The sequence below is a fragment of the Prionailurus viverrinus genome, chromosome A2 (genome assembly GCF_022837055.1).
Source record: "Prionailurus viverrinus isolate Anna chromosome A2, UM_Priviv_1.0, whole genome shotgun sequence".
Taxonomy (NCBI): Eukaryota; Metazoa; Chordata; class Mammalia; order Carnivora; family Felidae; genus Prionailurus; species Prionailurus viverrinus.
Genome location: NC_062562.1, coordinates 15,694,458 through 15,716,205, shown reverse-complemented (window position 1 = coordinate 15,716,205; position 21,748 = coordinate 15,694,458). Strand labels below are relative to the sequence as shown.

Below are 21,748 nucleotides of genomic sequence, written 5' to 3'. Positions count from 1 at the left end.
GGTTGGGGCCCTGCCCCTGCATGGCTCCACCGGGTCCCTGTGTGACCCCAGCAAACTCCAGCCACTGTAGGCCTCTCCCAGGTCTTTCCTGCTCCACTGTGCCTGTGGCCCCCAGAGTCCCTCCTGAGGTGACACCCATGAACTTCTCCGATGCTCCTGCCCCTCCCCTCCCAAGTCCCCAGTTCAGACCACAGGAAGCTACACACTGCTTCCTTTTCCCTTTTTTTTTTTTTCCTATTTTGTCTTCCCAGCCCCAGCCCTGAGTGGGCAACTGTCCAACCACCCGTCTCTTGGTCCGTCTGTCGGCCCTCATGTCCATGGGTCCCACCCTCAGGTCCCCCGTCACATGACTGTCTCCCACTCCTCCTGCAGTAGGGCAGGTGGCCGCTCCGGCGCAGAGGCCTCCTCGTCCAGCCCCGAACAGGAGCCATTGAGGAACCCATCGTCCTTGGGAGCAGCCACGGCAGGTGGTGTGGTCTGGAGGGCCGGGGCCCCCGGTTTGGTGTGGCCGGGGAGCGGGGGGTGGCCGTTGGTGGTGGCGGCGGGCAGCAGGCGGGGGCTGAGGGGCAGGCCGAGTCCCGTGCGGGGGCCTACGTTGGTCACACTCGTGTGAGACACCATTGGGCCGTAGCTGTAGCTGCTGCTTCCGCTGCGTGCCTTCCGCTTGAAGTCCAGTGCCAGTGTCCAGCGGCTCCAGGATTTCTTGATCTCAGCCTGTACCTGGGGTGGCGGGAGGAGGGCAGGCCGTCAGGTAACCCCTCTGCCACATGTGCCCCCCCACCAGGCCCAGGCGTGCCCTCCTCCCTGCCTCTACAACACTCAGCACTGAATAGAATCGAAGGCACGGGATATCACTGGAAAATTCCAAGGCCAAGTAAAATCCCGTCATCCTCAGAACATGGTGCCTGGCTTCAGGCAGCTGACACGCCCAGAGTCTACAAGGCTCAAATGGCCCCAAGGGTGGCTGAGTTGTTCAGTCTGGATTACGGAGATTCAACTGTGGGCTTGGGAAGACACTGGCTATGCCAGAGATCGAAGAGCCCACAAATCCTAGGACGTCCCAAGCCTGAATCATCTGGAAAGACTCTGCTTTCACAAATGTCCTCAGGGATGTTCTCGGAGGAATATAGGAGGAGCCGAACAGAAGAACGGAAGGACAGGACTTGGGGGGCCCCTGGCGCTTTCGCGTCCTCCCTGCCTCGTACCAACGTCGCCCACCGCTTACCTCGCCGTTGCAGAAACAGTATATGATGGCGACAAAAAATCCCTGCGGAGAGAGGCACGTGGGGTCAGGGCCCGGAGGCCACATCCAGGGAGGGTGGGAGTGGACCCCCCTCCGCTGCCCTCCCCACCTTCGGCCGGGCCTTGGGCAGGGCCCGCGCACCTGGAAGGAGTTGAAGAGCATCTCGTAGTGCATCTGGACTTGCCAGAGCGTCCCTGAGACCTCGGTGTACGGCGTGGCCATGAAGACGATGTAGTGGACGCCAAAGAGCGGCATGAGCACCAGCGTGGATTTGAGCAGCTTCCTGGGCCGGCAGGGCGCGCGGGTCAGGAACAAGCCCCTTCCCCTCAGTAGGCACGGTGCCGTCCCCACCCGCCAGCCCGGGGCTCCAGGCTTCGGGAGCCACTACGGGACCTGAGGCTCGGGCCAGGGCGGAGCACAATCCAGTTAACCTGGGACACCCCCCCTTCGCTGTCTTGGCAGAGTGTTAATAGGGCCCTTTGGGGCTTGCACCTGCCGGTCCCCCTACTGGCACACACTCATCGCCCCCCGCCCCTGCCTTCCTCCTTCATCCCACGGCCCGTTCCTCAGGTCTTAGCTGAACCACCGCCCTCTCGAAGCCACCCACGGCCCTCAGGTCCCTCAGACTTGAATGATCAGCTCTTTAAGGAGAGGTCTGGGTTTGTCTCACCCTTGCAGACCCCAGCTCTAGGGCAGGGCCTAGCACCGAATGGCCCAGGTTGGCTCTGGGGTGAGATCCCTGGGGCCAGCCAGGGAGTCAGGAGCTGGGTTCTCCCCCTGACACAGGCTCACTCCTGGGGCCTCTGTCTTTGCTTGTTCACATGGTGCCGGGGTCTGATGACCCCTGAGCTCTGAGGAGCCGGGGTCTGCCGGGCACAGCTCACCGGTACTGCTGCCGCGTGTCGCACCGGCCGGCATTGGTCTCCCGCAGCTTGGTGGCCAGCACCCGGACGATGTTGATAAAGAGGATGAAGTTGAGCTGTGGGAGGGAGGGAGGGCTGCATCTCGAGCTGCACCCCAGCTGGGGGTGGGGGCAAGGGTCCCGGGGCACGCGGCCCTGCCCGGACTCTGCTCTGCCACTGCGTCCCCAGGTGGGCCCTTGGTTTCCCCAGCGGACTGGGGTGGGGGGCAGCTGCTTCTCAGGCCTGTGGCTCCAGTCCTGGGGTCCAGGGAAGCCTCTGGTCCCCGTCAGGGGCTGGGCACTGGGGCTTGTGGCACATACCCCCACCCGGGCCTGTTGCCACCCCTGCTCACCACGATGGAGGCCAGGATGGGCACCTGGATGATCCACTTCTTGTTCCCGGAGCTCAAGTCCCAGCACCTGGGGGAGGCCGAGGCATCAGCTCCCACCCCCCTGTTCCCACCCTGAGCCTGCCCACAGAGTGGCCCCAGAGCTGGTCTGCTCTGACAGAGGACAGCCGAGTGTTGGGGGTGGCCAGGCCTAAGGCCACCCTCACACGCTTCTTTTGCAGCAGCCTCTTGTGACCCTGAGGGGGCACCTGACTCAACGCTGGATACAAAACTGAAGCGGGGCCCACTCAGGGCCGGGGTACAGGAAGCCCTCTCACATACCGCACAGAGGAAGAGGGCTCCAGGGGTATTTCTGGCCTGTGTCGGAACCCCCCCACCCCTGCTGGCCCCCTTCTCCACCTGGACCTACCCGGTGTTGGCCAGGCTGGCTCTCACACTGACCCACACGGCCACGAAGATGGCAGGCAGACCTGTGGGTGCAGAGGGGGCAGCGTGTGAGGAACCGTAGGTGCTGCCCACGATGTCTCCCCGCTCAGCCCTCCTCGCCAGACCCCTCTCATCCTTGAGGACCCCTAGCTTACCCAGTCACCGTCCCTGACCCCCCTCACCCTGGAGCCACGGGCTGCTTGGCGACAGAGCCACAGGCTGGCATGTGCCACTCTGCTTCCCCAACAGCCTCCTCTGAAGGCTCTAGTGCCCAGCGCCCAGTTCAGCCCTCTGCCCTCATCTTGGCTCTGCGTCTCCTACCCACACATGCAGACCTGCCAGGCACAGGGTAAAATAAGGCATCGCTGACTTCCCCGTGCCCAGCCCATTCCCCCCTGCTCTCCTCTCAAGGGCAGTGATCCGCACGGGGCGCTCTTGTGGGGAGGGGGCCCAGTGCCAGCATTCTTCTGTCCCAGCACGCCCCCCCCCTCCCCAACACCCAGCGTGAAAGGCCCTAGCCCCCACGGATGAGACTGGATGGAGTGACAACCGTCGTTCCAGGCTGAGTAAAGTCCACAGGGGAACCTTGGTGTTCCCAGGCCCGAGTCAGCTCAGAATGCACATGGTACCTCTCAGTGAGCTCTGCCTCTAGAAGGGAGCCCAGGTTCCCACCCTCCAGACCCTCACACTTCATTCTAGGCCAGGTGAACTCTTGGGAGGGGCAGGGTGCGACCTGGGTTTATGGTGGGAAAAAGAGCTGTGACGTTCTTGTGTCATGAAGCTCTGTGTGCTCCCAATCTGTGTGTTTCCTGCCCACCCTGACACCCTCTAGCCCCAGAGCCCATGTCAGTTCCTGGAACCAGGCCCAGATCTCCCCCAGCTCTGGGGCTTGCTGTGGGTGAGGACAAGGTCAGGGTGTGGCAAGGGGCTGTGGCTGTTGACCTGAGAGCTTCTGGGTGCTGAGCGCAGGGAGGAGGGCTTCAGCCACCGGGCCTACCCCTTTGCAGTCTGGCCAGTCGCCCCAGTCTGGCCAGTTGCCCCGGAGCCCAGCCAAGCTCGGGAGCTGCCAACAATAATGGACAATTATCGGTAACTCAATCCCAGAGCCCGTGGGGGAGCCGTGCAGAGCCCCAGCAACCCACTCTGCAGAGGGGCTGCCGAAGCTCAGATGATGCCGAGAGCCCGCCCTGGGGCTCTGGGTCATGGATCCTGCAGGCAGTGAGGGGGATCGGTAGGGAAACAGGGCTCAGGGTGGAGGGGGCATCCCAGATCCCAACCTTGGCCCTAGTGTGATCTCTGACCCGAGATCCCACTCTGATCCTGACCTGAATCTTAACTTGAGAGGACCCCCTCCTTCTCTTGGGCTGAGCCTCAAGGCCAAGTGAACCGCAACCGCGGGCTGAGCCAATCCCAGGTGAACCCTGACCCCTGGCCAAGGCTTGTTGCCTGAATCTGGGATGGGGTCAGACTCGCAGAAGGGTGGATGGGATGGCATATGCTGTGTGGGCACCTGACCCTTTGACCCTGCTGCCCATGGCCCCACCCTTGCCCCAGCCCCCGCTGTCCCCCACGCCTGCCTACCCCAGCCGAAGACCGTGAAGCCCCACAGATACTTCTTCTCTGAGAAGAAGGCCATGAAGATGAGGCTATGCAGGTACAGCCCCTCCACCAGAATCCAGTAGTAGTTGGTGGCCAGGAAGTAAAGGAAGAAGGTCACAGCTACCCTGCAGCCCGCCTAGGAGAGCAGTGGTGTTAGCCAGAAGGCAGGCCTGCATGTGCAGAAGTTGGAGATGGGCTGAGGGCTGCTCATAACATAGGACAAGTGGTGCTGGTCACGAGGGCAGGAAGGGCCAGGCTCTGGTCAAGGGCAGAGCTGGGGGTGCAGGGAGAGGGGGGAAGCCGTCGCCAGGGGCAGGAGGGCACTCAGGACAGTGGCAGGGGGCAATGTGAAGAGGTGGGGTGGGTGGGCGTGCTGGGCTGAGGCAGGAGTGTTGAGGAAAGTGCCGGGTGGGAGACAGTCACAAAGCCCATGGCAGCAGGGGCTGGAAGCGGGGTCGAGGGTGCCGGGTGGCTGTGCGTGGCTCACTCCAGTGGCATGGCAGGAGGAGACGGGCAGAGGGGAGGGCCTAGCGGCAGGTGGAGGTGCCGGGCGAGGGACGGCAGGGTGGGTCTCCCGCGAAGCCAGAGGTGGGGAGGTGGGCGCGGGCCGCCGGTGAGAGGGAGGGGCACTCACGTAGCCGGCGGCGGCGGCGGCGGGCGGCGGGGGCGCCTGGGCGATGGCGCGCAGCTCTTCCTCGGTGAGGCGCTCGGCCTCATCGAGCGTGGCCCCCGAGTAGAGCACCGCGTCCTTGACAAAGATGCTCACGGCGCGAAGCATGAAGGACAGGAATAGGTGCATGTGGATATAGTTGCGCGTGCAGTGCAGCCTCCTGCGGGGCGCGCGACAACACCGTGGATGAGGGCACGGGGACGCGCGCGGAGGGGGGGGGGGGGGGGTGGCCGGGAAGCCAGGCTGTGCGCTGCCGGCAGGGACGCCCCGCCCGGGTAAGGGGAAGGGAGGCACCGGACCTCGGCCCCACCCACGCCCACGCCCACCGAGCGCGGCCCCGCCCCTCGCCCCGCCCACCTGAAGTACGCCAAGATGAGCACAGCCACGGTGAGGGAGGCCAGGGAGACAGAGTAGCCCACGGTGTAGATCATGCCCAGGCGGTCAAACACCTCCTGTGCCGGTGGGGACACACCGTCAGAGCCCTGGGACTCAGGTGGAGGGTAAGAGGCCAGTGAAGGTTGCCGGAGGAGTCAGGCCTAGCTCAGGGGTCACCAATGGGGTAGGGTGACCTTATCCAGGTCAGGTTGGGGAGGGGGAAAGCTCGCACCCGTTCACGAGTCTCATTGGTCAGGAACTTGACACACTCGCTGTAGTTGGCCCATGTCCGGTTGTGCCCAGGCACCAGTTCCCAGCTGCCATTGCGGTCACAGCGACGGTAGGCATGGCCTGCGGGTCCATGGGGAGGGTCAGGGCAGGCAGAGAGGTCTGGAGCCCTGAGCTCCAAGTCCTGGCACCCCTGTGGTCCCCACCCTACTCCAGCCTGCCTTACCTTTGTGATTGAAGTCATAAATGTAGTCGGGACAGGGCACGGCCACCACCTCACCTGGTGCCCCCAGCGGCCAGCAAAGGATGTGGTCCCACTCGGGCAGGCAGGGGCGCCCTGTGCCCACAGAGACAGACAGACAAGGTGGGGGACACCAGTCAAGTCCATGGTTAGTGACCCAGAAGAATGAACACACCTGTGGTCGCTGGCTCCCTCAGGGACAGGTGTGCCCCAGGACTGGAGAACTCAGGCCTGGAGCGTTCTGGAGAGAATGTATTGAGCCTTACTACCTACTGTGCCCTGCACCCACCTGGCCTCATAGAATTCACCCACAGCCCCTGTATGCAGGTACTGGCATGGCCCTATTTTCTAGATTGACTGGTGGAGGCCAAGAGAGACAAGTGATCTGCTGAAGTCATACAGCCTAGGGCCCTGCCCTCCTCAGGGACTCAGCCCCTGGCCGGGCCTTTCTCTTTTTCCTCTACTCTTGGTCCCACCTCCAGGTGTCCCTGGAGAAGGGGAAGTTCCCAGACTAATTCCCTCAGCTAAGAATGCTTTCCGTGTGATCGTTGCCCAGGGACCATGGACAGGAGGCAGGAGGACTAGCTTCCAGTGCTAGCTGACCTCATGCGGATGTCCACCCTCTTTGTATTCCAGCTTCTTCACCGGGTAGCTGGGACTGACCACATCAGCCTGTGCTTCCACCTTCATCCCAGACCCACCCTGAGCACCTGCTACAAGACTCCAATGATCATTCGTAGGGAAGGTATCATCCCCCCAAATCTAAGTGCTATCTGTGGGATTCTACCCTACTTTAGGGCTCCAGCCTCACAGCAGAGCTACTAAGTGACCTTGGAGGGTCCCCGGCCTCTGAATCTTCTACTTTCCACCCCCCAGCTCCCTTCTTTCCCTCTGCAGGGCTCCAGCCACAGGACTCTCCAGCCATCCTGGAAGGCTGCCTTGATGGCTGGACCCACCCCAGCCTGGTGAAAGGCTCTCTGTCCTGGGCACCATATTCCCAGCCCCGCCTGGCTAGGCCCACAATTCCCTCTGGTCCCTGGGGAGCCACAGGGTGACCACAGCCTCCCAGATGTGGCCCATCTGGAATCTGCTGCCCACCCAGCCGGTTCAAACCGGCCCTGTGGCTGCAGCCTGGGCTCTGCGTTTGTCTCTCCTTACCTTCCTGAGGGACAACACTGCCCTGCATCCTCCTCCCTCTCTTTTCTCCTCCCCTCCCTGTCTCACTCTCTCTGGCCCCACTCGTCCGTGGCTACCATCCTCTCCTGCTCTGTGTCTATGGCCCAGGATACTATTTTTGATGGACCCTCCTCTGACAGAGTCCCAGTCCCAGTTTGTGCCTCCCGGTCCCCTGTCTGTCTCTCCCTGTCTTTGTATCTGTCCCTGCCCCTCTGTCTCCCAGGTCCTCTGTCATCTCTCTCCATGGGAGGGGCCATAGCCCTGGGGCCACTGCTGGGGTAACGTGGGGCAAGTTCTCTGCCCAAATCTCCTGGGTGTCCGGGCCCATCCAGCTGCCGGCCCCCTCCACACCATACCTCCTGGGCTCTGTCTCCTCCCAGCCCCTCCCCTGCTTTCCTAGGGAGGGGGCCACAGCCTCTTCTTTTCCACAAGAGCTGAAGAGCATGAGCTCACTTGCCGGGGATCGAGCGGCGGGGTGGGTGGGTCCTAGGTGGTCTCCCATGGATGCATGGAAGCACAGACATACCTCGGTGCCTGCTGCCAGTGGGCACCTCCTTGTCCTCCTCGGACTCAGGGTAGAGCTTCCCAGATGGCTTGTCTTTCTTAGGCTTCCCTGATGTGGATGCAGATGCCCATCCTTTGTCTGATTCCATTATGTCAGCTGGAGAAATCAGGGCAGTCATGGCTATCAATTGTCCTACGGCAGGAGACCCAGGGCACACTCCTGCCTCAGACTCCCCCTTTGTGCATTGTGGGTTCATCCCTGTCCTGCTGACAGCCCAGGCCACTGAAAGAGCTGAGGTAACAGGTGAGGAAGCGCCTTACAAACTGTATGTAAAGTACTTGCCAGGTGCAAAGTAAGCAGAGGGTGTGGAGACTGTCAACCAGGAGGTTCAAATGGGAACGAACACCACGCGGGCGTGGGATCAACTAGCCGGCCGAGCAGTAAACGTGGGCAACGCACGGGCAGAGGCGGTGTCCTCCGACCCAGGAGTCGGAGCCAGAGCCTGTGCAGGAGGACGAGGCCCCACCAGGGGGCGCAGGACAAAAGCGGACGGTAGGGGTGATGTCCATGGAGAGGTTAAACTGTGAAAACGCAGCCCGGCCAGAGCATTGCAGCTCAGGAAGCTGGCGGTGTGGACGACAACAGCAAGAGTGTGCAGCTGTCAAGGGTGTTCAGGCAAGTCTACCTACCCGTCCGTCCCCTGCCCTGAGATACTTGAGTTAAGGGTTCACAGGGTCCACAGAGGGACTCCGGAGACTGAGTTGGGCTGGCCTTTCTCTCCAGTAGAGAGATGTTCAAGATCTCTCTCCCTCGCTGAAAAGTCTCCCTCATTCTCTGACTTGTGTCCCTTCAGTGACAGCCTGAGCAGGGCCCCTGGCCCTCCCGTGTCAGGGTCTGTGGCAGCAATGGGAAGCTGAGGGCAGACGCCCCAACTGGGATGGAATGGCTGTGCCTGATCCTTGGGGCATCAGCAGGGAGGGGGTAGCAAGATGGGGTAGAGCAGGAAGAGAGGGGCTCCATCAGGATGGGGCGGGCTGGGGCAGGGCAAGGTGCCTCCAGGCTTCCACAACTACGAAGAGCGCTGGGACCCAAAGAGAGGGGGCCCACCTGACCCCCAAACCCTGAAGTCACCGGGGCAGGGAACCAAGGAGTCACCAGTGGGGCCAGTGTGGACAGGGCTGTGACCAAAGAGACCATGTGAATCCCTGTGACTGTGAGCAAAGTCCACGTGCTATAAAGTGTGTCACTGTGTGTTTGGGTCCCCGGCAGTCTGAGAGCCAGCTCCAGACAGGAAACTGTTCTTGACAGCCAGTCGGGGGGGCGGGGGTGAGGGTGGGTCTGGGCTTCTTCCAGGTCCATGAGACTGATCAGACAGGCGGCAGAGGCCCGGATGGGTGCTCATGAGCTCCCATCTTTGCTTCCAGGAAATGGACTCAGGGCAAGATAGGGCAGGAGGCAGGAAGGAAGGGGAGTGCCCCCCCCCCCCCTTCACCTTAGCACAGGTCCCTGGAGAGGCCGCACTGGTGGGCAGCAGCCCTCCCTACCTCAGATCAAACACCCTCTCCCGGACAGTAACTATGACTCAGAGTCCCAGGTACCCATCCCTATCCCTCTGTCATCCTCCCCGTCCAGCCCCATGCACCCCAATTCTCCTGACCCTGGACACCTCAGCCTTGTCTTCTGACCAGGTGGCCCTCTTCAAAGATCTACTTATCCTTCTGGACCTTCCTTGGATACCTCCTCCTCCAGGAAGCTGTCCCAGCGCACCCCAGTGGGATTTGGCACCCTAGTCAGTGCCCCTGATCCTGGTGTGCCTTGCCAGATCTAAGCCTGTGGGGATGATTCGGACTGTGGCTGCCTTCATACCGCCCTAACCCTGCCACGGGAGGGAAGGCTCAGTGCATTTCAGTCTGCTGACTTTGATGACACCTGACCCACCCCACTTTGGCCTGACCTCCCCTTCCAGCAACCCCCCCCCCCCCTTCCCTGGTGCCACTTAGTTCTGCATCCTAGGCTCTCATCTTCATTTGGACCCTCCCTCCCTCGGACCTCGCTTCCAGACCCTCCTTCTTTGGCCCCGCCTCCCTCCGGCTCCGCCCCCACCTGGCCTCTGCAGGACTTCTTTGAGCCGCTTCTGGCATTGGGCCTGGGCACGGTGCAGCAGGAAGATCTGCTCCTCTTTGGTCATGACGTCATCTGCATCCACCTACCAAGTTGAACGTCAGACTGCAGGCAGGACTTACCAGCTCAGAGGCAGGTCCTACAACCATCCCAACCTCCCTGAGGGATTCCCGCACCTCCCCTCCCCCCCCCCCAACCCTTTCCAAAGGCCCTGAGTCTAGAATTTGGGAGCTCTGCCTTACAAAGCTCCCATTTTACAGATGGGAATCTGCAGCTCCAAAGGGTAGGGCCTGTCCCACCAGAAGGATAAAAGAGGGAGGGGAATGTCCCCTGCCTGTCCGCTAGTGACCCTGTAGGCTGCAGCCACTGATACTCTCTGTGCAGTCTGTTCCCTAAGGGTACATGGGAAAGGGATGGAATGTCCCGGGATGGATCCTCACAGGATCCTGTCTGTTGGGGACCTGGTAGGGAGAGGGGGTGGATAAGGAGTGGTGAACTCTGGGGAAATAAACCAGCCCTGGATTCTTTCAAGCCCTAGTGCCCTGGGGGACCTCCGGAGTCACCAATTTCCATCCTGGCCCTCTCCCCAGTCACTGCTCTCTGCAGCGAATGGTGAGTGCCTCAGCCGCTCCCCCCCTTGTGGTCCCAGAAGCTAGAGGACTGAGGAATTGCTGGCCAGTGGTCTGGTTGGGCGGACACTCCCCTGCGGGCTGTGGGTGGGAGTCACCCACATCCCACTGCTTATCTGGAGGCTCCTTCCACCCAAGCGGACCCTGTGTTTTTTTCTTTTTTTAAGTGTACTTATTTTGGGAGAGAGAGCGGGAGACAAAGAGCCAATCCCAAGCACCTCTGCTCTATCAGCGCAGAGCCCGACACGGGGCTTGAACTCACGCACCGTGAGAACATGATCTGAGCTGAAATCTCAAGAGTCAGATGCTAAACCGACTGAGCCACCCAGGTGCCCGACTGACCCTGTATTCTGACGGTGCCAACAAGAGAGTATCAGTTCCCACTGTTTCCTCTGGAATATACTTCCTTCTTTTCCTTCCAACCTGTGCACCCTGGGCACTCGCTGCCACCCACTGGGGTTCCCTGGAATCATTTTGAGGAGGAGAACAAGATCATCACGGGCATCGGGGTGTGGTCGCACCCTGAAGCTGTGTCCCCCCCGACAGGGCTGGAAGCGGGTCAGAGTAAAGGCAGCATGCTGCCCTGGGGACGGCTTAGTGTGACCAAGTCTAGCCACTTCCACGAGTGGGACCCATAGAGGTTAATACATTCCCCTCGCATCCCCCTCCCCCCCCAAGTTGGAGCCGGGTCCCCTCAGACACCAGGACAGGGACATGTCTGTCCCCTTAGACCCCTCAGCCCCAAGAGCAGGGCTGTGTCCCCTCACACTCCACAGGGCAGAGCCTGGCTCCGTTAGCCTCTCAACAGGCAGAGCTGCTGCCCCTCAGCCAATGCATGGCGGGGCCGGTCCCTTGTCAGAGGGGAGCTTTGCAGGGCGGAGAGCCAGGGGGAGGCAGGAGGCGGGCTGGGGAAGGGGCGGGCTGGCCGGGCGGGGCGGGTCAGGGAGCCCGGCTGCTGGGAGAAGTTAATTGACCGCGTCTCTCGGTGGCAGCAGCAACGGCTTCCAGGGCCAAGGAGTCTCCAATTGGCTCGGCCGGACTTGGGTTCCGCTGGTTTTACTTAGCGGAGCGCGTGCGCGTCTGTGCGCGCGCGCGTGAGGGGCGGCGCGGCGTCCAGCGGCCGCGCACCCACTGCGGGCCGGCTCGCGCGCTCGTGTGCGCCCTTGTCTCTTTGCGTTCTCACGTGGGGACTGTCCCGCATGCATCTGGGACGTGAGCCTCGGGTGTCTGGGAACATGCATGTGTACATGTGTTCCCGGGCAAAGGTCCGCGTGTGCACCCCTGCAAGTGTGTCATGCGGCGGTTCCTTACGGGGGGGGGGGGGGGGTTGTCTATCAGATGTCCGTGCTCCGTCTCTGCAGTCTGAGTTGGACCCTGAGATCTCAGCTGGATCCAGTGCCCAGGGCACCCCGGGAAGGGCTGGGGCAGATTGTCATGTGCTCCCTAGTGGCCCCCACACCTCCTGTTTCCTCCCGGCTCTACACGCTCCTCCCTGAGCTGCAGCGGAGCAGGATGGGGCTTGAGGGAGGACAACTGGGCCTGCCCTAGTTCACGGGGCTCCAAGGTTAACCAGAAGTTCTCTTTGTGCCTCTGGCATTGGGGGTCCAGGCTCCCGAGGGGTCTGATCCCTGCATAGCTGAGCTGCTCACCCCAACCCATGATAGCACCCCTTCACTACCATTTCCATCATTACAACTGGCACCTCCATCAATAAACGCCACCACCATCACCACCAACAACCATCATCACCTTGACCGACCACGCCAACACAAACCATCACCACCCCCATCACCACCGCCACCTGCACCAACACCATTACCACCACGAGCACTAATTATTACCAGCAGTGTGACCGCCATGACCACCATGAGCACCATCCCGACCAGTAGAGCATCATTACCATCACCGCTGTCGCTATCCCCACCAAAGGCAACATTAGCACCACCACTGCCATCACCATTATTGCCACCAGCCCCATAACCAATGTCGGTACCACCTCTACCATTGTCTTATCCTTACTCCCTCACTGTACCCCCCTCCCCACCCCTTCTTCTGCCCATCTCCATCTCTCTCAAGACAAACAGATAATGCCCCATCTTTTCGCCAGCTGATGGAAAGCTCCCGAGTGACTGAAGCTCCTACCAGTCCCCAAAGGCTGGCACACCCGCCCTCCTAATAGACAGACTAGCCCACTGATGTGAGCAGTCATGGGTTGAAAACTGCCCATTTGGCAAAGCGTGCTGGCTGGGTGATGACCGGGAACTAACCACACGCTCCCTCACAGGCCCAAGGCGTCCGCTCAGCCTCCACTTACTGCTGCTGCTTTATCCTCTCTATGGCCAAGGGGAGGCACCCCTCTTTTCTGGAGTCTGGCTTCCACGGTGGGGCTGGGGACACTCAGGAGAAGGGAGGCACCTCATGGCCCCCAAACTTCTCCATTTATCCACAGGGATGGTGGCCCCACCTCTGACCTCCCTGAAGCTGTAGGACCCATTGCCACTCAGGACTGCCACTGCAGCAAGAACCCAAGCCAGAATCAAGGAAGCACTTTCTCAAGGAAAGGAGGACAGTTCCATGCCAAGTTCATTCCCACTGCCCTTGAGTACAGCTCCCCTGCCCACAGTGCCCCCATTCGTCCCTCCCTCCAGCTGTGCCCTCTCCTCATCCAGGGACATTCTGCTGGCCACCACTGGACCTTGAATCCCACCTCCACCACTGATGGGCTGTGTGTCTAGGGAAGTTGCTTAACCCTTGTGCCTCAGTTTTCCACCTGTGCGAACAGGGGGATGATAGGGCTGTCATGAGCATTCAGTGAGGTACTGCACGGACAGCCTGGACAGGGGTTGGGTCGGGGCCGAGCTGGTCGCTATAACTGCCCGCGTTAGCAGCGCCACCACCACCAAGTCGTGGCTCTCCCACTTGCTATGGGCTCCCCTGCTGCTGGGCACTGCAGGTGGCTCCAGGCTGGGGACCTAGAATGGCAGAGGGAGACTGGGTAGATGACTAAGTCCAGGGACCCACAGTGAGGGGTGGATGGGAGGCGGGACTCCAGAAGGCGGGGGAGGAGGGAGTACAGGAGGGCCTGCTGGGTGAAGTGTGCCTGGTGAGTTTTTGGGGCGATCCAAGCTGGATTCCCAGTAAGATTGCAAGTCACTGCAAGGCCCCCCAGGCTTGGGCTTGGCGGGTAACAGGGTCCTTCATCTGCTTCTGCCCTGACCGAGGAGGTCTTATCTCCCGAGGGTGAAGGGGAAAGCGAAGGCAGCTCGGTTTCCCCTCCTGGCCTGTTGACTCTGTCTGCTCCTCCCTCCCCGGACCTAACCAGCCCTTCTTCCCCTTTCCCAGCAGAGTTCAGGTCTTTCTGGCCCAGCTCCTGGTGCGGGGGATTCACGCTGGCTCAGTTTAAATAAACTGAGTGGGGACTCAGTTTAGATCTAGAGTACTGGCAGATCTTGGGTGTCAGGGGTGAGGACTGAGGGACCCAGGGATGGATCATAGCCAGGGGTCACCCACCAATGAGGGGGCCACCCAGCCCCAGCACCAGGTGCCCCCAATCCCCCCTCCCACATCCCTCTTATGGTCTGGAGTCAGGGCTGACTTCTCCTGACCTGACTGATACACGGCTCGGCTTCAGTGCCCCTTGCTGTAGCAACACTCCCCATGGTGGACCCCCCAACACAGAGCCTTCCTCTGTGCACATGTGTGCACGATGTGCAGTTTGTGAACACGCAAGGGGTGGGGTGATGCCCTGACTTCAGCCCTGAGCTGGAGGAATAGGGAGAGGGCAGCCTGGGAGCAATGAGCTGGTGTCTGTGGGGCTCCAGGCAGGGTGCAGGTGGAGGCTGGAAGCCAGTATGTTATTTACAAACATAGAAGCTGCTGTCCCAGGGAGAGACTAGTGTGTGGTCAAGAGGCCCGGATGTGTTTCTCATTTCCTGAGTTCAGAAGCCCAGACGAAGAGAAAAGGCCATCTGCTCATTACCCCTCCCCTGGGGCAGGGACGGGGGGGTGGGGGTGGGGGGAGCAGTTCCTTCTACCTGAGCTCCCGGAGAAGTCCCACTGAGGACAGTCTTCCAGTTGGGGATGAGCATCCTCGTGTGGTGGCAGTGGGGGTGGAGGTGAGGACGGGGAGGCCAGGGGTGGTGATGGAGGTGTGACTGTGACAGCGGTGGTGGAGAGAGCCAGTTCCACGCCACTGACCAAACGAGGGCCACTCCTCTCAGCTCCTCTCCTAACTGCCAAATTCCACACATTTGCTGTCTGTGATCCCAGACATGCCTACATTCTCCTCCAGGCAAAACTAAGAAGGAAATACAAGGGCTACTTCTTCAGCTGCCGACACCCCTGCCTTTGGGAAAGGGGCTTCTTCCACTGAGTGGTGTCAGACTCGAGATGTCCTCTTGGGTCATCTCACCCATCCCTCTGCCAGGGTTCGCCCTGGTCCCGTGGGGGAAAGCGGCTGTCGGCTTCCTCATCACCTCTAGAGAAAGCAGACCTGCCTGGCATCCGTCTAGCCCCTCTGCCTATTGGCACCCACCCCGTTGCCCGTGGAGCTTTATCTACATCTCCTTTATCTTCCACCACATCCCCATCTGGCAAATGGGGACACTGAGGCCGAGAGTCACAGTTAAGAAGAAGAGGGCCAGTCTGCTTGAGGAAGCACCAGGCCCCATGGATCCCCTAGTGCAAGCCTCAATTCCGGCTTTCCAGAGTCCTTCTGGATTCTACCTCTTGCTGCACCAGGCAAGAGCCTCCCAGCAGAGGCTCCGAGGCAGAAAGGTAATTCAGGGGTGGGGGCAGACAGAGGCGACCACACGGCGATGGCGTTGGTGATGGCATCTTGTGCTCGGCTCTAATGGGACAGAGGACAGTTGCGCCCTGGTGTTCGGAGCGAGGAGAGCTGTACCTCCAGAAAAGCCAGGAGGGGAAAACCTTGGCTCACAGGAGACCCCTCGTGACCTCCTGGCCTTCCTGCACCTCTTCTCCAGGTTCCACTACTGGGACCTGTGCTGGCACCCCTCGATGTCTCCCGTGCCAGCTGGCTAGGGACTGCTCCCCGCCCCTTGCTGCCCTCTGTCTGTCCGGCTGGCCCGAGCAGGCTGGGACGGGCTCCCTGCCGGGGACACTCCTGCCCCGCCACCGCTGACAAGTGCTGACTTTTCCTCCCCCTCTCCAGGCCTTCCTGAACAGGCTGCCTGTGTTCAGGGCTGGGAGGGGCTGGGGGGGGGGGAGGCACTGTGACGCCTCTCATCCTGGCCAGCGTGGACGCCTTCAGGGCAGGAGGTGGGATGGAACCTGGGATGGCGGAGTTGGCTGCTGGACCCGGTGGATCTTCACAGGCGGCCTCTACCTGGCCCGGAGGACCAAGGCCCAGAAGGATAGTACAGCCTAACTTAACCGTACGCCTGGTCAGCAGAATAGGGATCCACCAGCTCTCACCTCCGCACAGGCCGGTCCCAGAGTTGGGGGTCTTTAGGGTTTGGAGGTTTCTGGTGTCTTTGCGAATCTGAGGGAGGCTTTGCACCCTCTCTCAGTCACACCGTATTTGGCAGACAATTTCAGGGGTCTGCAAAAACCCCACCCCACCCTTTCTTTTTCCTAGGAACTCTCTCTCTGAAAGAGCTGCTTTCCTGATGCGGTGGCTGGACCAGGGAGTGTCCCCAGAAGGCCCACAACAGGAATCTGGGGGAGGCCACTTGACGCCTCATTAAAACATTCCGAAGAAAACCCAAGTTCCCGGGAGGGCTCGGCTCCCCTCCTCCTGCTCTGTCCACAGGCTGTTCCCAGAGCTGGGGTGTGTGTGTTGGGGGGGGGGGGGAGGTGTTTAAGGGCAGGTGATATAAAAAGCTTGAACAAATCAATACAAAAAAGACAAATGAGCTATGGAAAGAGGAGTGAGTAATGGCTCTGTGCAAGCTCTTAGAAGAGGGACAATAGACCAACGTAAAGTCCTAAAGCTTATGGGTAATTGGCAAATTAAAATGACAAGATGCACCATTTTTCACCTATCAGAATGGCAAAGGTGAAAATCCTCATGCTTCCCCCGTGAGACAGAGGGTGTTGGGGAGAGACCCTCCTGGTCCCTCCTGGTATTGTGAGTAAAAACTTGCATAAGCTTTCTAGAAGCCAGTTTGGCCATGTCTATTAAGATAAAAAAACGTGAATGTTCTCAGACCCAGCGATGACAGAATCTAGAAATACCCTGTGGAGAAATGGTCACACGGGGCCACGGGAGGGCGTTTCAAGGAGCTCCTCTGCCCCCCATCTGGAATCACACACACACACACACACACACACACACACACACACCCCTATGCAGAAAAGTCTAAATATACATTTCTGGGGACTGCTTAATGCATCCCAGATTTTGGAATACTATGCACCATTAAAAAATAGATTTATGTTTCCTGGCAAGAAGATCTCTAAGACATACCTTTATGCAAAAAAATGCACATGACAGAGCTTTACCTACAAACAGACACCATTCATTTGACAACAAGCAGGAAACGACAGAACAAAACTGCCTGCTTTATATGTACACAAAAAAGTACCTTTTGGAAATATACAGGAAAAGGTCTGGGAGGACACCCACAGACCCAGACTGTTAAAAATGATCTTCTCTAGAGGGGGCCCTGGGGCTTGGGAGCCATCAAGGGTGAATTCTGTTTACTCTGTACTATGTGACTCTTTTATAAGAAAGAACACATTCAAGTATCAGTTGTTCAATAACAAATAAGAAGAACATATTCAAGTATCAGTTGTTCAATAAAAAAATTAAAAAAAAGTAAAATAACAAGGATTTTATGGAAGGAAGGAAGGAAAGAGGGAGAAGGAAGGAAGGGAGGGAGGGAGGAAGGGAGAAGAAAGAAAGAAAGAAAGAAAGAAAGAAAGAAGGAAAGAAAAGGGAAAGAGGGAAAAAAAGAAGGAAAAGAAGGAAGGAAGGAAGGAAGGAAGGAAGGAAGGAAGGAAGGAAAATTAAATAACCCACAGTGGGACATGGGGATCTTGCTTTGGAGGAAGAAGCTTGGTGCAAGAGTCTGAAGATGTGGGTTCAAGACCCACCTCTGCCACAGATTCACTGCCTGAACCTCAGGGCCCTTTTCCATAAAATGGGCTGGTGAAAGGATGGAATGAGAAAACATTTGTGACAGTTTCTAGCTCTGAGTCTGAGGACAGCCATTGTTCAACACGTGGTGGTTCCTTCCTGTCTTTAAAAGAGGGTCCATGGCCACACTGGCTCTGGAGCAGGCTAGGAGGGCTCACCTGTACTCCCACCCACCACAGCCCCTCCTGGGTCTGACCCTGAGGTGGCATCACATCTCTGCACTCAAGGCCTGCCCCTCATGCTGACCTGCAGTTTCTCATTCACATGTCCTTAGGATGAGGCATCCCCAAGGATGCTTTTGCCCCCTACTCACAATCTGTGGGTCCGTCCCTTCCTCCAAAATCCACTCCACCTGACCCCCAGCTCGCGGCTACTATTCCCTGTAAGGCACAAGATGGACCGGCTGAGTCTGGCCATAGCTGATGTCCTCATAGTGGAGCGCTTTCTGGCCCCCCCCAGACCTGAGGTCCCTGGGAGCCCATTTCTGGGACCGGCTAGGCAGGCAGCATGAAGGTTTGGTGATAGGAACTATTCGCGAGTTTGGCGGGCTTAGTGGGTCACAGCACAGATCTGGGTGGGAACGGTCACCCCGGGGTTCAGAAGAAGAAACTGGCAGGCTGTCAGTCTCTCGCTGGCTCCAGCTGAGCCCAGGGGGCCTACAGGGTATCGGGTGACGCTTGGGCCACATCCTCTAGACCTAAAACCTAGAAGGTCTTCGGGAAGGTCCAGGGTATACACAGTCCGAGTATCCCGCCACTGCTGTCCCGACAAGGTCTCAGGGCAGACCCAGCCAGGGCATCCCTCCTCCTGCCCTACCCTCAGAACTGCACCGGGGCTAAGCCAGGCCGGTTCTCTGCATGTGCCTCAACTTCCCCAGAAAGCAGTGAGGGGCCCTGGGGACCCATTACCCCCTCCCCACAGAGACACAGGGCTTGGCACCACGTTGGCATGCAATAAAAAATGGTCATATTGATTGCGTGATTCAGATTACTTTAAAAATGGGAACAATAACAGAACCTTTTTTAGAGGGTTGTTGGAAAGATTAAAGTAGTTAATATTGTAAAGTGCTTAGAACAGTGTCTGGCAAGAAGAGAGCGCTACAAAAGCATCTATTAAATAGAAATAAGAAACAATAGACCTGGGTGCACATGTGCTCACAAAAGCACATGCACATATATGCACAACCACGTCCCTGCAAGTGATGTGCAGACCCAGCTTCAGACACATGTGAGTTCACACGCGTCTCAGACACACACTCACGGGGACCCGGAGAACAGCACGCCCCGAGTCTGGCTCAGCCCTGCTCTGACACACAGACATGCTCTCAGGACACTCACACCCACCTTCCTGTCTACCCCATATATGTGCACACAGACCGCGGGCTGGCTCTGCACACAGCCTGGAAGGGGCCCTGGGGACCGTGAGCCTGGCCCAAGGGGGGTGTGGGGAAACAGCTCTGGGTCCTTGCATTTGCCTCCGCACAAGTCTCTGAGCCTCGATTACCCCCATCTGCAAGTCCTCCTATGGGGTGAGGTCTCTGGCTTTGGGGAGCCAGAGTTAAGAGGGCACGGGCACTAGGGAATGGAACGTGCTGAGGCCCCCAGAGGAGAAGAGAGCCTCAGATCAGGGGATTCTTAGCCAAATAGTTCTTGCTGTTTTTTTACAGATGGGGAAACTGAGGTGTGGAGGATGGCCAAGGTCACATGGGCGTTAGGCAGCTGGAGGAATCTCAGAGCTCTTGCTTTCCCGATGAAGGTTCTGCCCGGGTAGGGAGCTGGTCAGGGGGGAGGCAGCTGCCTGCCTGCCCACTTGTCTCTCTAGAAGGCAGATGCCCCCACCCGGGAGGTACCGGGGAGGCAGCAGGGGCCTTGAAGTGGGACACACAGGCGGACAGTCTCCTCAGCAATGAGCTAGTCTCCCGGGACAGGGCTGCTGAGGGATCTGACCGACTCCCTGGGACCTGGCACCCAGACTCTGGCCGCGGACGATGATGCTTCCCTCCTTGTCTCTGGCTCTTGGCCTCCGCCAGTGCCTGCTTTTCTGTGCTATTGTTGGTCTGTCTGCTGCTTCTGCTCTGGGGAGCCCTCATCCCCACCCCATCTGTCTCTCTTGCCCATCTCCCAGCCTGTTTCTTCTTCTCCCTCTGGTCCCCTCTTGGCCTCTGCTCTGTCCCTCACTCACCAGAGTCCCCCTCCAGCACGTTTCTCCTGGAGAAGTGTTCTGTGAGGTCGGTCTCCTTCAGGGGACCTCCATCCTTCCTCCATGCCACACACACCGCCTCCCTGGGCAAGAGCGTATGCGGTGTGTGCACGCATGTGATTGTGAGAGCTGGAGGGGACCCCTAAATCCTACCCCCTGCCTGGTTGGTTCTGACCTCAGACGCATAGCCCCGTGTGCTGGATTGCAAACAACATTTGCAGAAAACAGAGGCCCTGGAACAAAGTCTGTGGGACCCTACCTTAGGGCCAAAGCCCGGTCTACAGCTAGATCACATTGTCATCTCTGAGGGAGACACAGCCACGGGAGTGGTGCTCGCAGAAGCAGAAGATAGGGGAACCCCAACCACAGATTTCCAGACTTGGGACCCCAAACCCAGCCTTCAGAAATTAGGAGCCCTTAGGCATCTGGCACCAGGTCCAGACACCCCAGAGACAGCAGGCACCCAGGATCTCGGGTCAGAGAGGACGCTCACCCAGAGTTCAGATTACTCAGGGAACCTAAGACTCTGCGCCCCGGTCGGACCCACCCCAGGGACCGCAGAGCAAGCCCGCAGCCTGTCCTGGAGTGCGGGTGAGGGACTTACCAGTGCGTATGCGGAGCTGAGCACCGGGCAGCAGAGCAGGAACGCCAGGCCGGGCGCGATCCGGGCGGCCCCCATCGCCACCGCCTAGGGCCCCGTCCCTCGGGGCAGCCGCCGCCGCCGGCCCTGGTGGTGGTGGTGGTGGGGTACAGAGCTGCGTCAGGCCGGGCTGCCCCGCCCACGCCCGGGCCTAGGGGACCCCGGAGGCCCGGCGGCCCGAGGCCCCGGGGCCCGGCGCGGGGCCCATGCGCCGAGGGCTAGCAAGCGAGCGCAAAGGAGAAAGAGAGGGAGGGAGGAAGGGAGGCAGCCGGGGGCCGGGCGGGCGGCGGGCGGGCGCCGAGCGCTGCGGAGCTGCCCGTCTGCCTCGGAGCGGAGAAATCACATCCATATGGCCGGGCCCCCCGCCCCCGGCCCGCCCCCCATCCCCCCCACCCCACCCCGCGCCGCCTTTTCTTTCTTTTTTTTTTTTTTTTTTCTTTTGGGGAACTAGGAGCTGTGGCTTCGCCCCACGCCCAGTGGGGGAGGGGTCGGGGGAGGGGTTGGGGTCGCGGTCTGCGGGGGGCGAACCGGGCTGTTATTTTTAGCTCCGCGGGCAGCGCAAGGAGGGGAGGTGGGGCGGGGCGGGGGGCGCGTTTCGAGCCGCTCGGGGCGTGCAGCTTAGGGACGCGATCCCAACTTTGCAACCACATTTTGAGCCCTTCGGCGATCGGGCCGCCGGCTCCCTGCCCCTCGGCCCCCTCGGATCCCCATCCTGTCCGCCGCCGCCTCCCGCACCCTCTCCCCATTCTGGGCCGGAGCCCCGCCTGCGCCCGCGCGGCTGAAGCACGCCTGCGGCCGGGACGCTCTGCCTGTCGGCCTGTCTGTCAGTCCGTCTCTAGCTCCCCCAGCCTTGGCCTCCGTTCTTCCAGCAGCCCCGAGCTCCGTTTCGGTCACTCCCTCGCTCCCTTCCTCCCCTCCCCCTTCCCTCTCTCTACGAAAACATTTGCAAGTTTCCAAAAAAGCCACCGAGCCGAGCGGCGCGGGGCCGCCGGCTCCACCGGGCTCCGAGGAGGCGCCGCCGACTGACACCGAGACGGACCAGCCCGCCCGCCCCGGCCAGGCCCGGCGTCACCCCTACCCAACGCCGGCCCCCCTCCCCGAGGCGCCGGCCCCCGACCCCGACTTACTCCGAGCGCGCCGCCGCGGCCCGCGCCTAGCCATGGATGTCGGGGACCCCCCGACAGCCTCCCCAGGACAGCGCCCCGTCCGCGGCCCCGGGGGCACTTCATGGGGCTCTCGGGATCCCCTCTGGCCGGCCTGGCCTCCAGCGCCCCCCGCCCGGCCGCCGCTCGGAGCCGCCGCCCGCCGCGCGCGTCCCTCGCCTCGGCGTCTGCCGCTCCCCC

General features: G+C 60.2%; 1 protein-coding gene and 1 long non-coding RNA gene across 5 annotated transcripts; one reads left to right on the top strand and one right to left on the bottom strand.

Moving 5' to 3' along the window:
* Window positions 1-205: 205 nt before the first annotated feature.
* On the bottom strand, window positions 206-21,742 carry PTH1R (parathyroid hormone 1 receptor). 4 transcript variants are annotated; one of them, XM_047849943.1, is made up of 15 exons: window positions 21,533-21,742; window positions 20,370-20,492; window positions 9,818-9,920; window positions 7,736-7,870; window positions 6,019-6,129; window positions 5,797-5,915; window positions 5,547-5,641; window positions 5,154-5,349; window positions 4,502-4,655; window positions 2,904-2,964; window positions 2,498-2,564; window positions 2,128-2,222; window positions 1,385-1,526; window positions 1,226-1,267; window positions 206-720 (listed from the first exon to the last, which is right to left on the bottom strand). In XM_047849943.1, the coding sequence occupies exons 2-15, from the start codon at window positions 20,442-20,444 to the stop codon at window positions 343-345; spliced, it is 1,773 nt and encodes a 590-aa protein (XP_047705899.1). In that variant the 5' UTR covers window positions 20,445-20,492; window positions 21,533-21,742; the 3' UTR covers window positions 206-342. The 4 variants fall into 4 exon arrangements, with proteins under 4 accessions (XP_047705899.1, XP_047705900.1, XP_047705901.1 ...); XM_047849944.1 differs by lacking the exons at window positions 20,370-20,492; window positions 21,533-21,742 and adding exons at window positions 10,807-10,927; window positions 11,439-11,545; XM_047849945.1 differs by lacking the exons at window positions 20,370-20,492; window positions 21,533-21,742 and adding exons at window positions 10,807-10,927; window positions 11,232-11,375.
* LOC125160716 (uncharacterized) lies at window positions 10,366-13,572 on the top strand. Its single transcript, XR_007150347.1, has 3 exons — window positions 10,366-10,447; window positions 10,632-10,793; window positions 12,914-13,572. It is a non-coding gene; the product is annotated as an uncharacterized LOC125160716 (long non-coding RNA).
* Window positions 21,743-21,748: the final 6 nt, after the last annotated feature.

Bases quoted from the DNA above. Each gene is read 5' to 3' on its own strand.
- PTH1R (XM_047849943.1), bottom strand. From the start codon at position 20,444: ATGGGGGCCGCCCGGATCGCGCCCGGCCTGGCGTTCCTGCTCTGCTGC. The intron at 9,921-20,369 runs GTAAGTCCCTCA...TCAACTTGGTAG, and splicing joins TCAGCTCCGCATACGCACTG to GTGGATGCAGATGACGTCAT. The intron at 2,565-2,903 runs GTAGGTCCAGGT...GGCCTCCCCCAG, and splicing joins GCCAGCCTGGCCAACACCGG to GTGCTGGGACTTGAGCTCCG.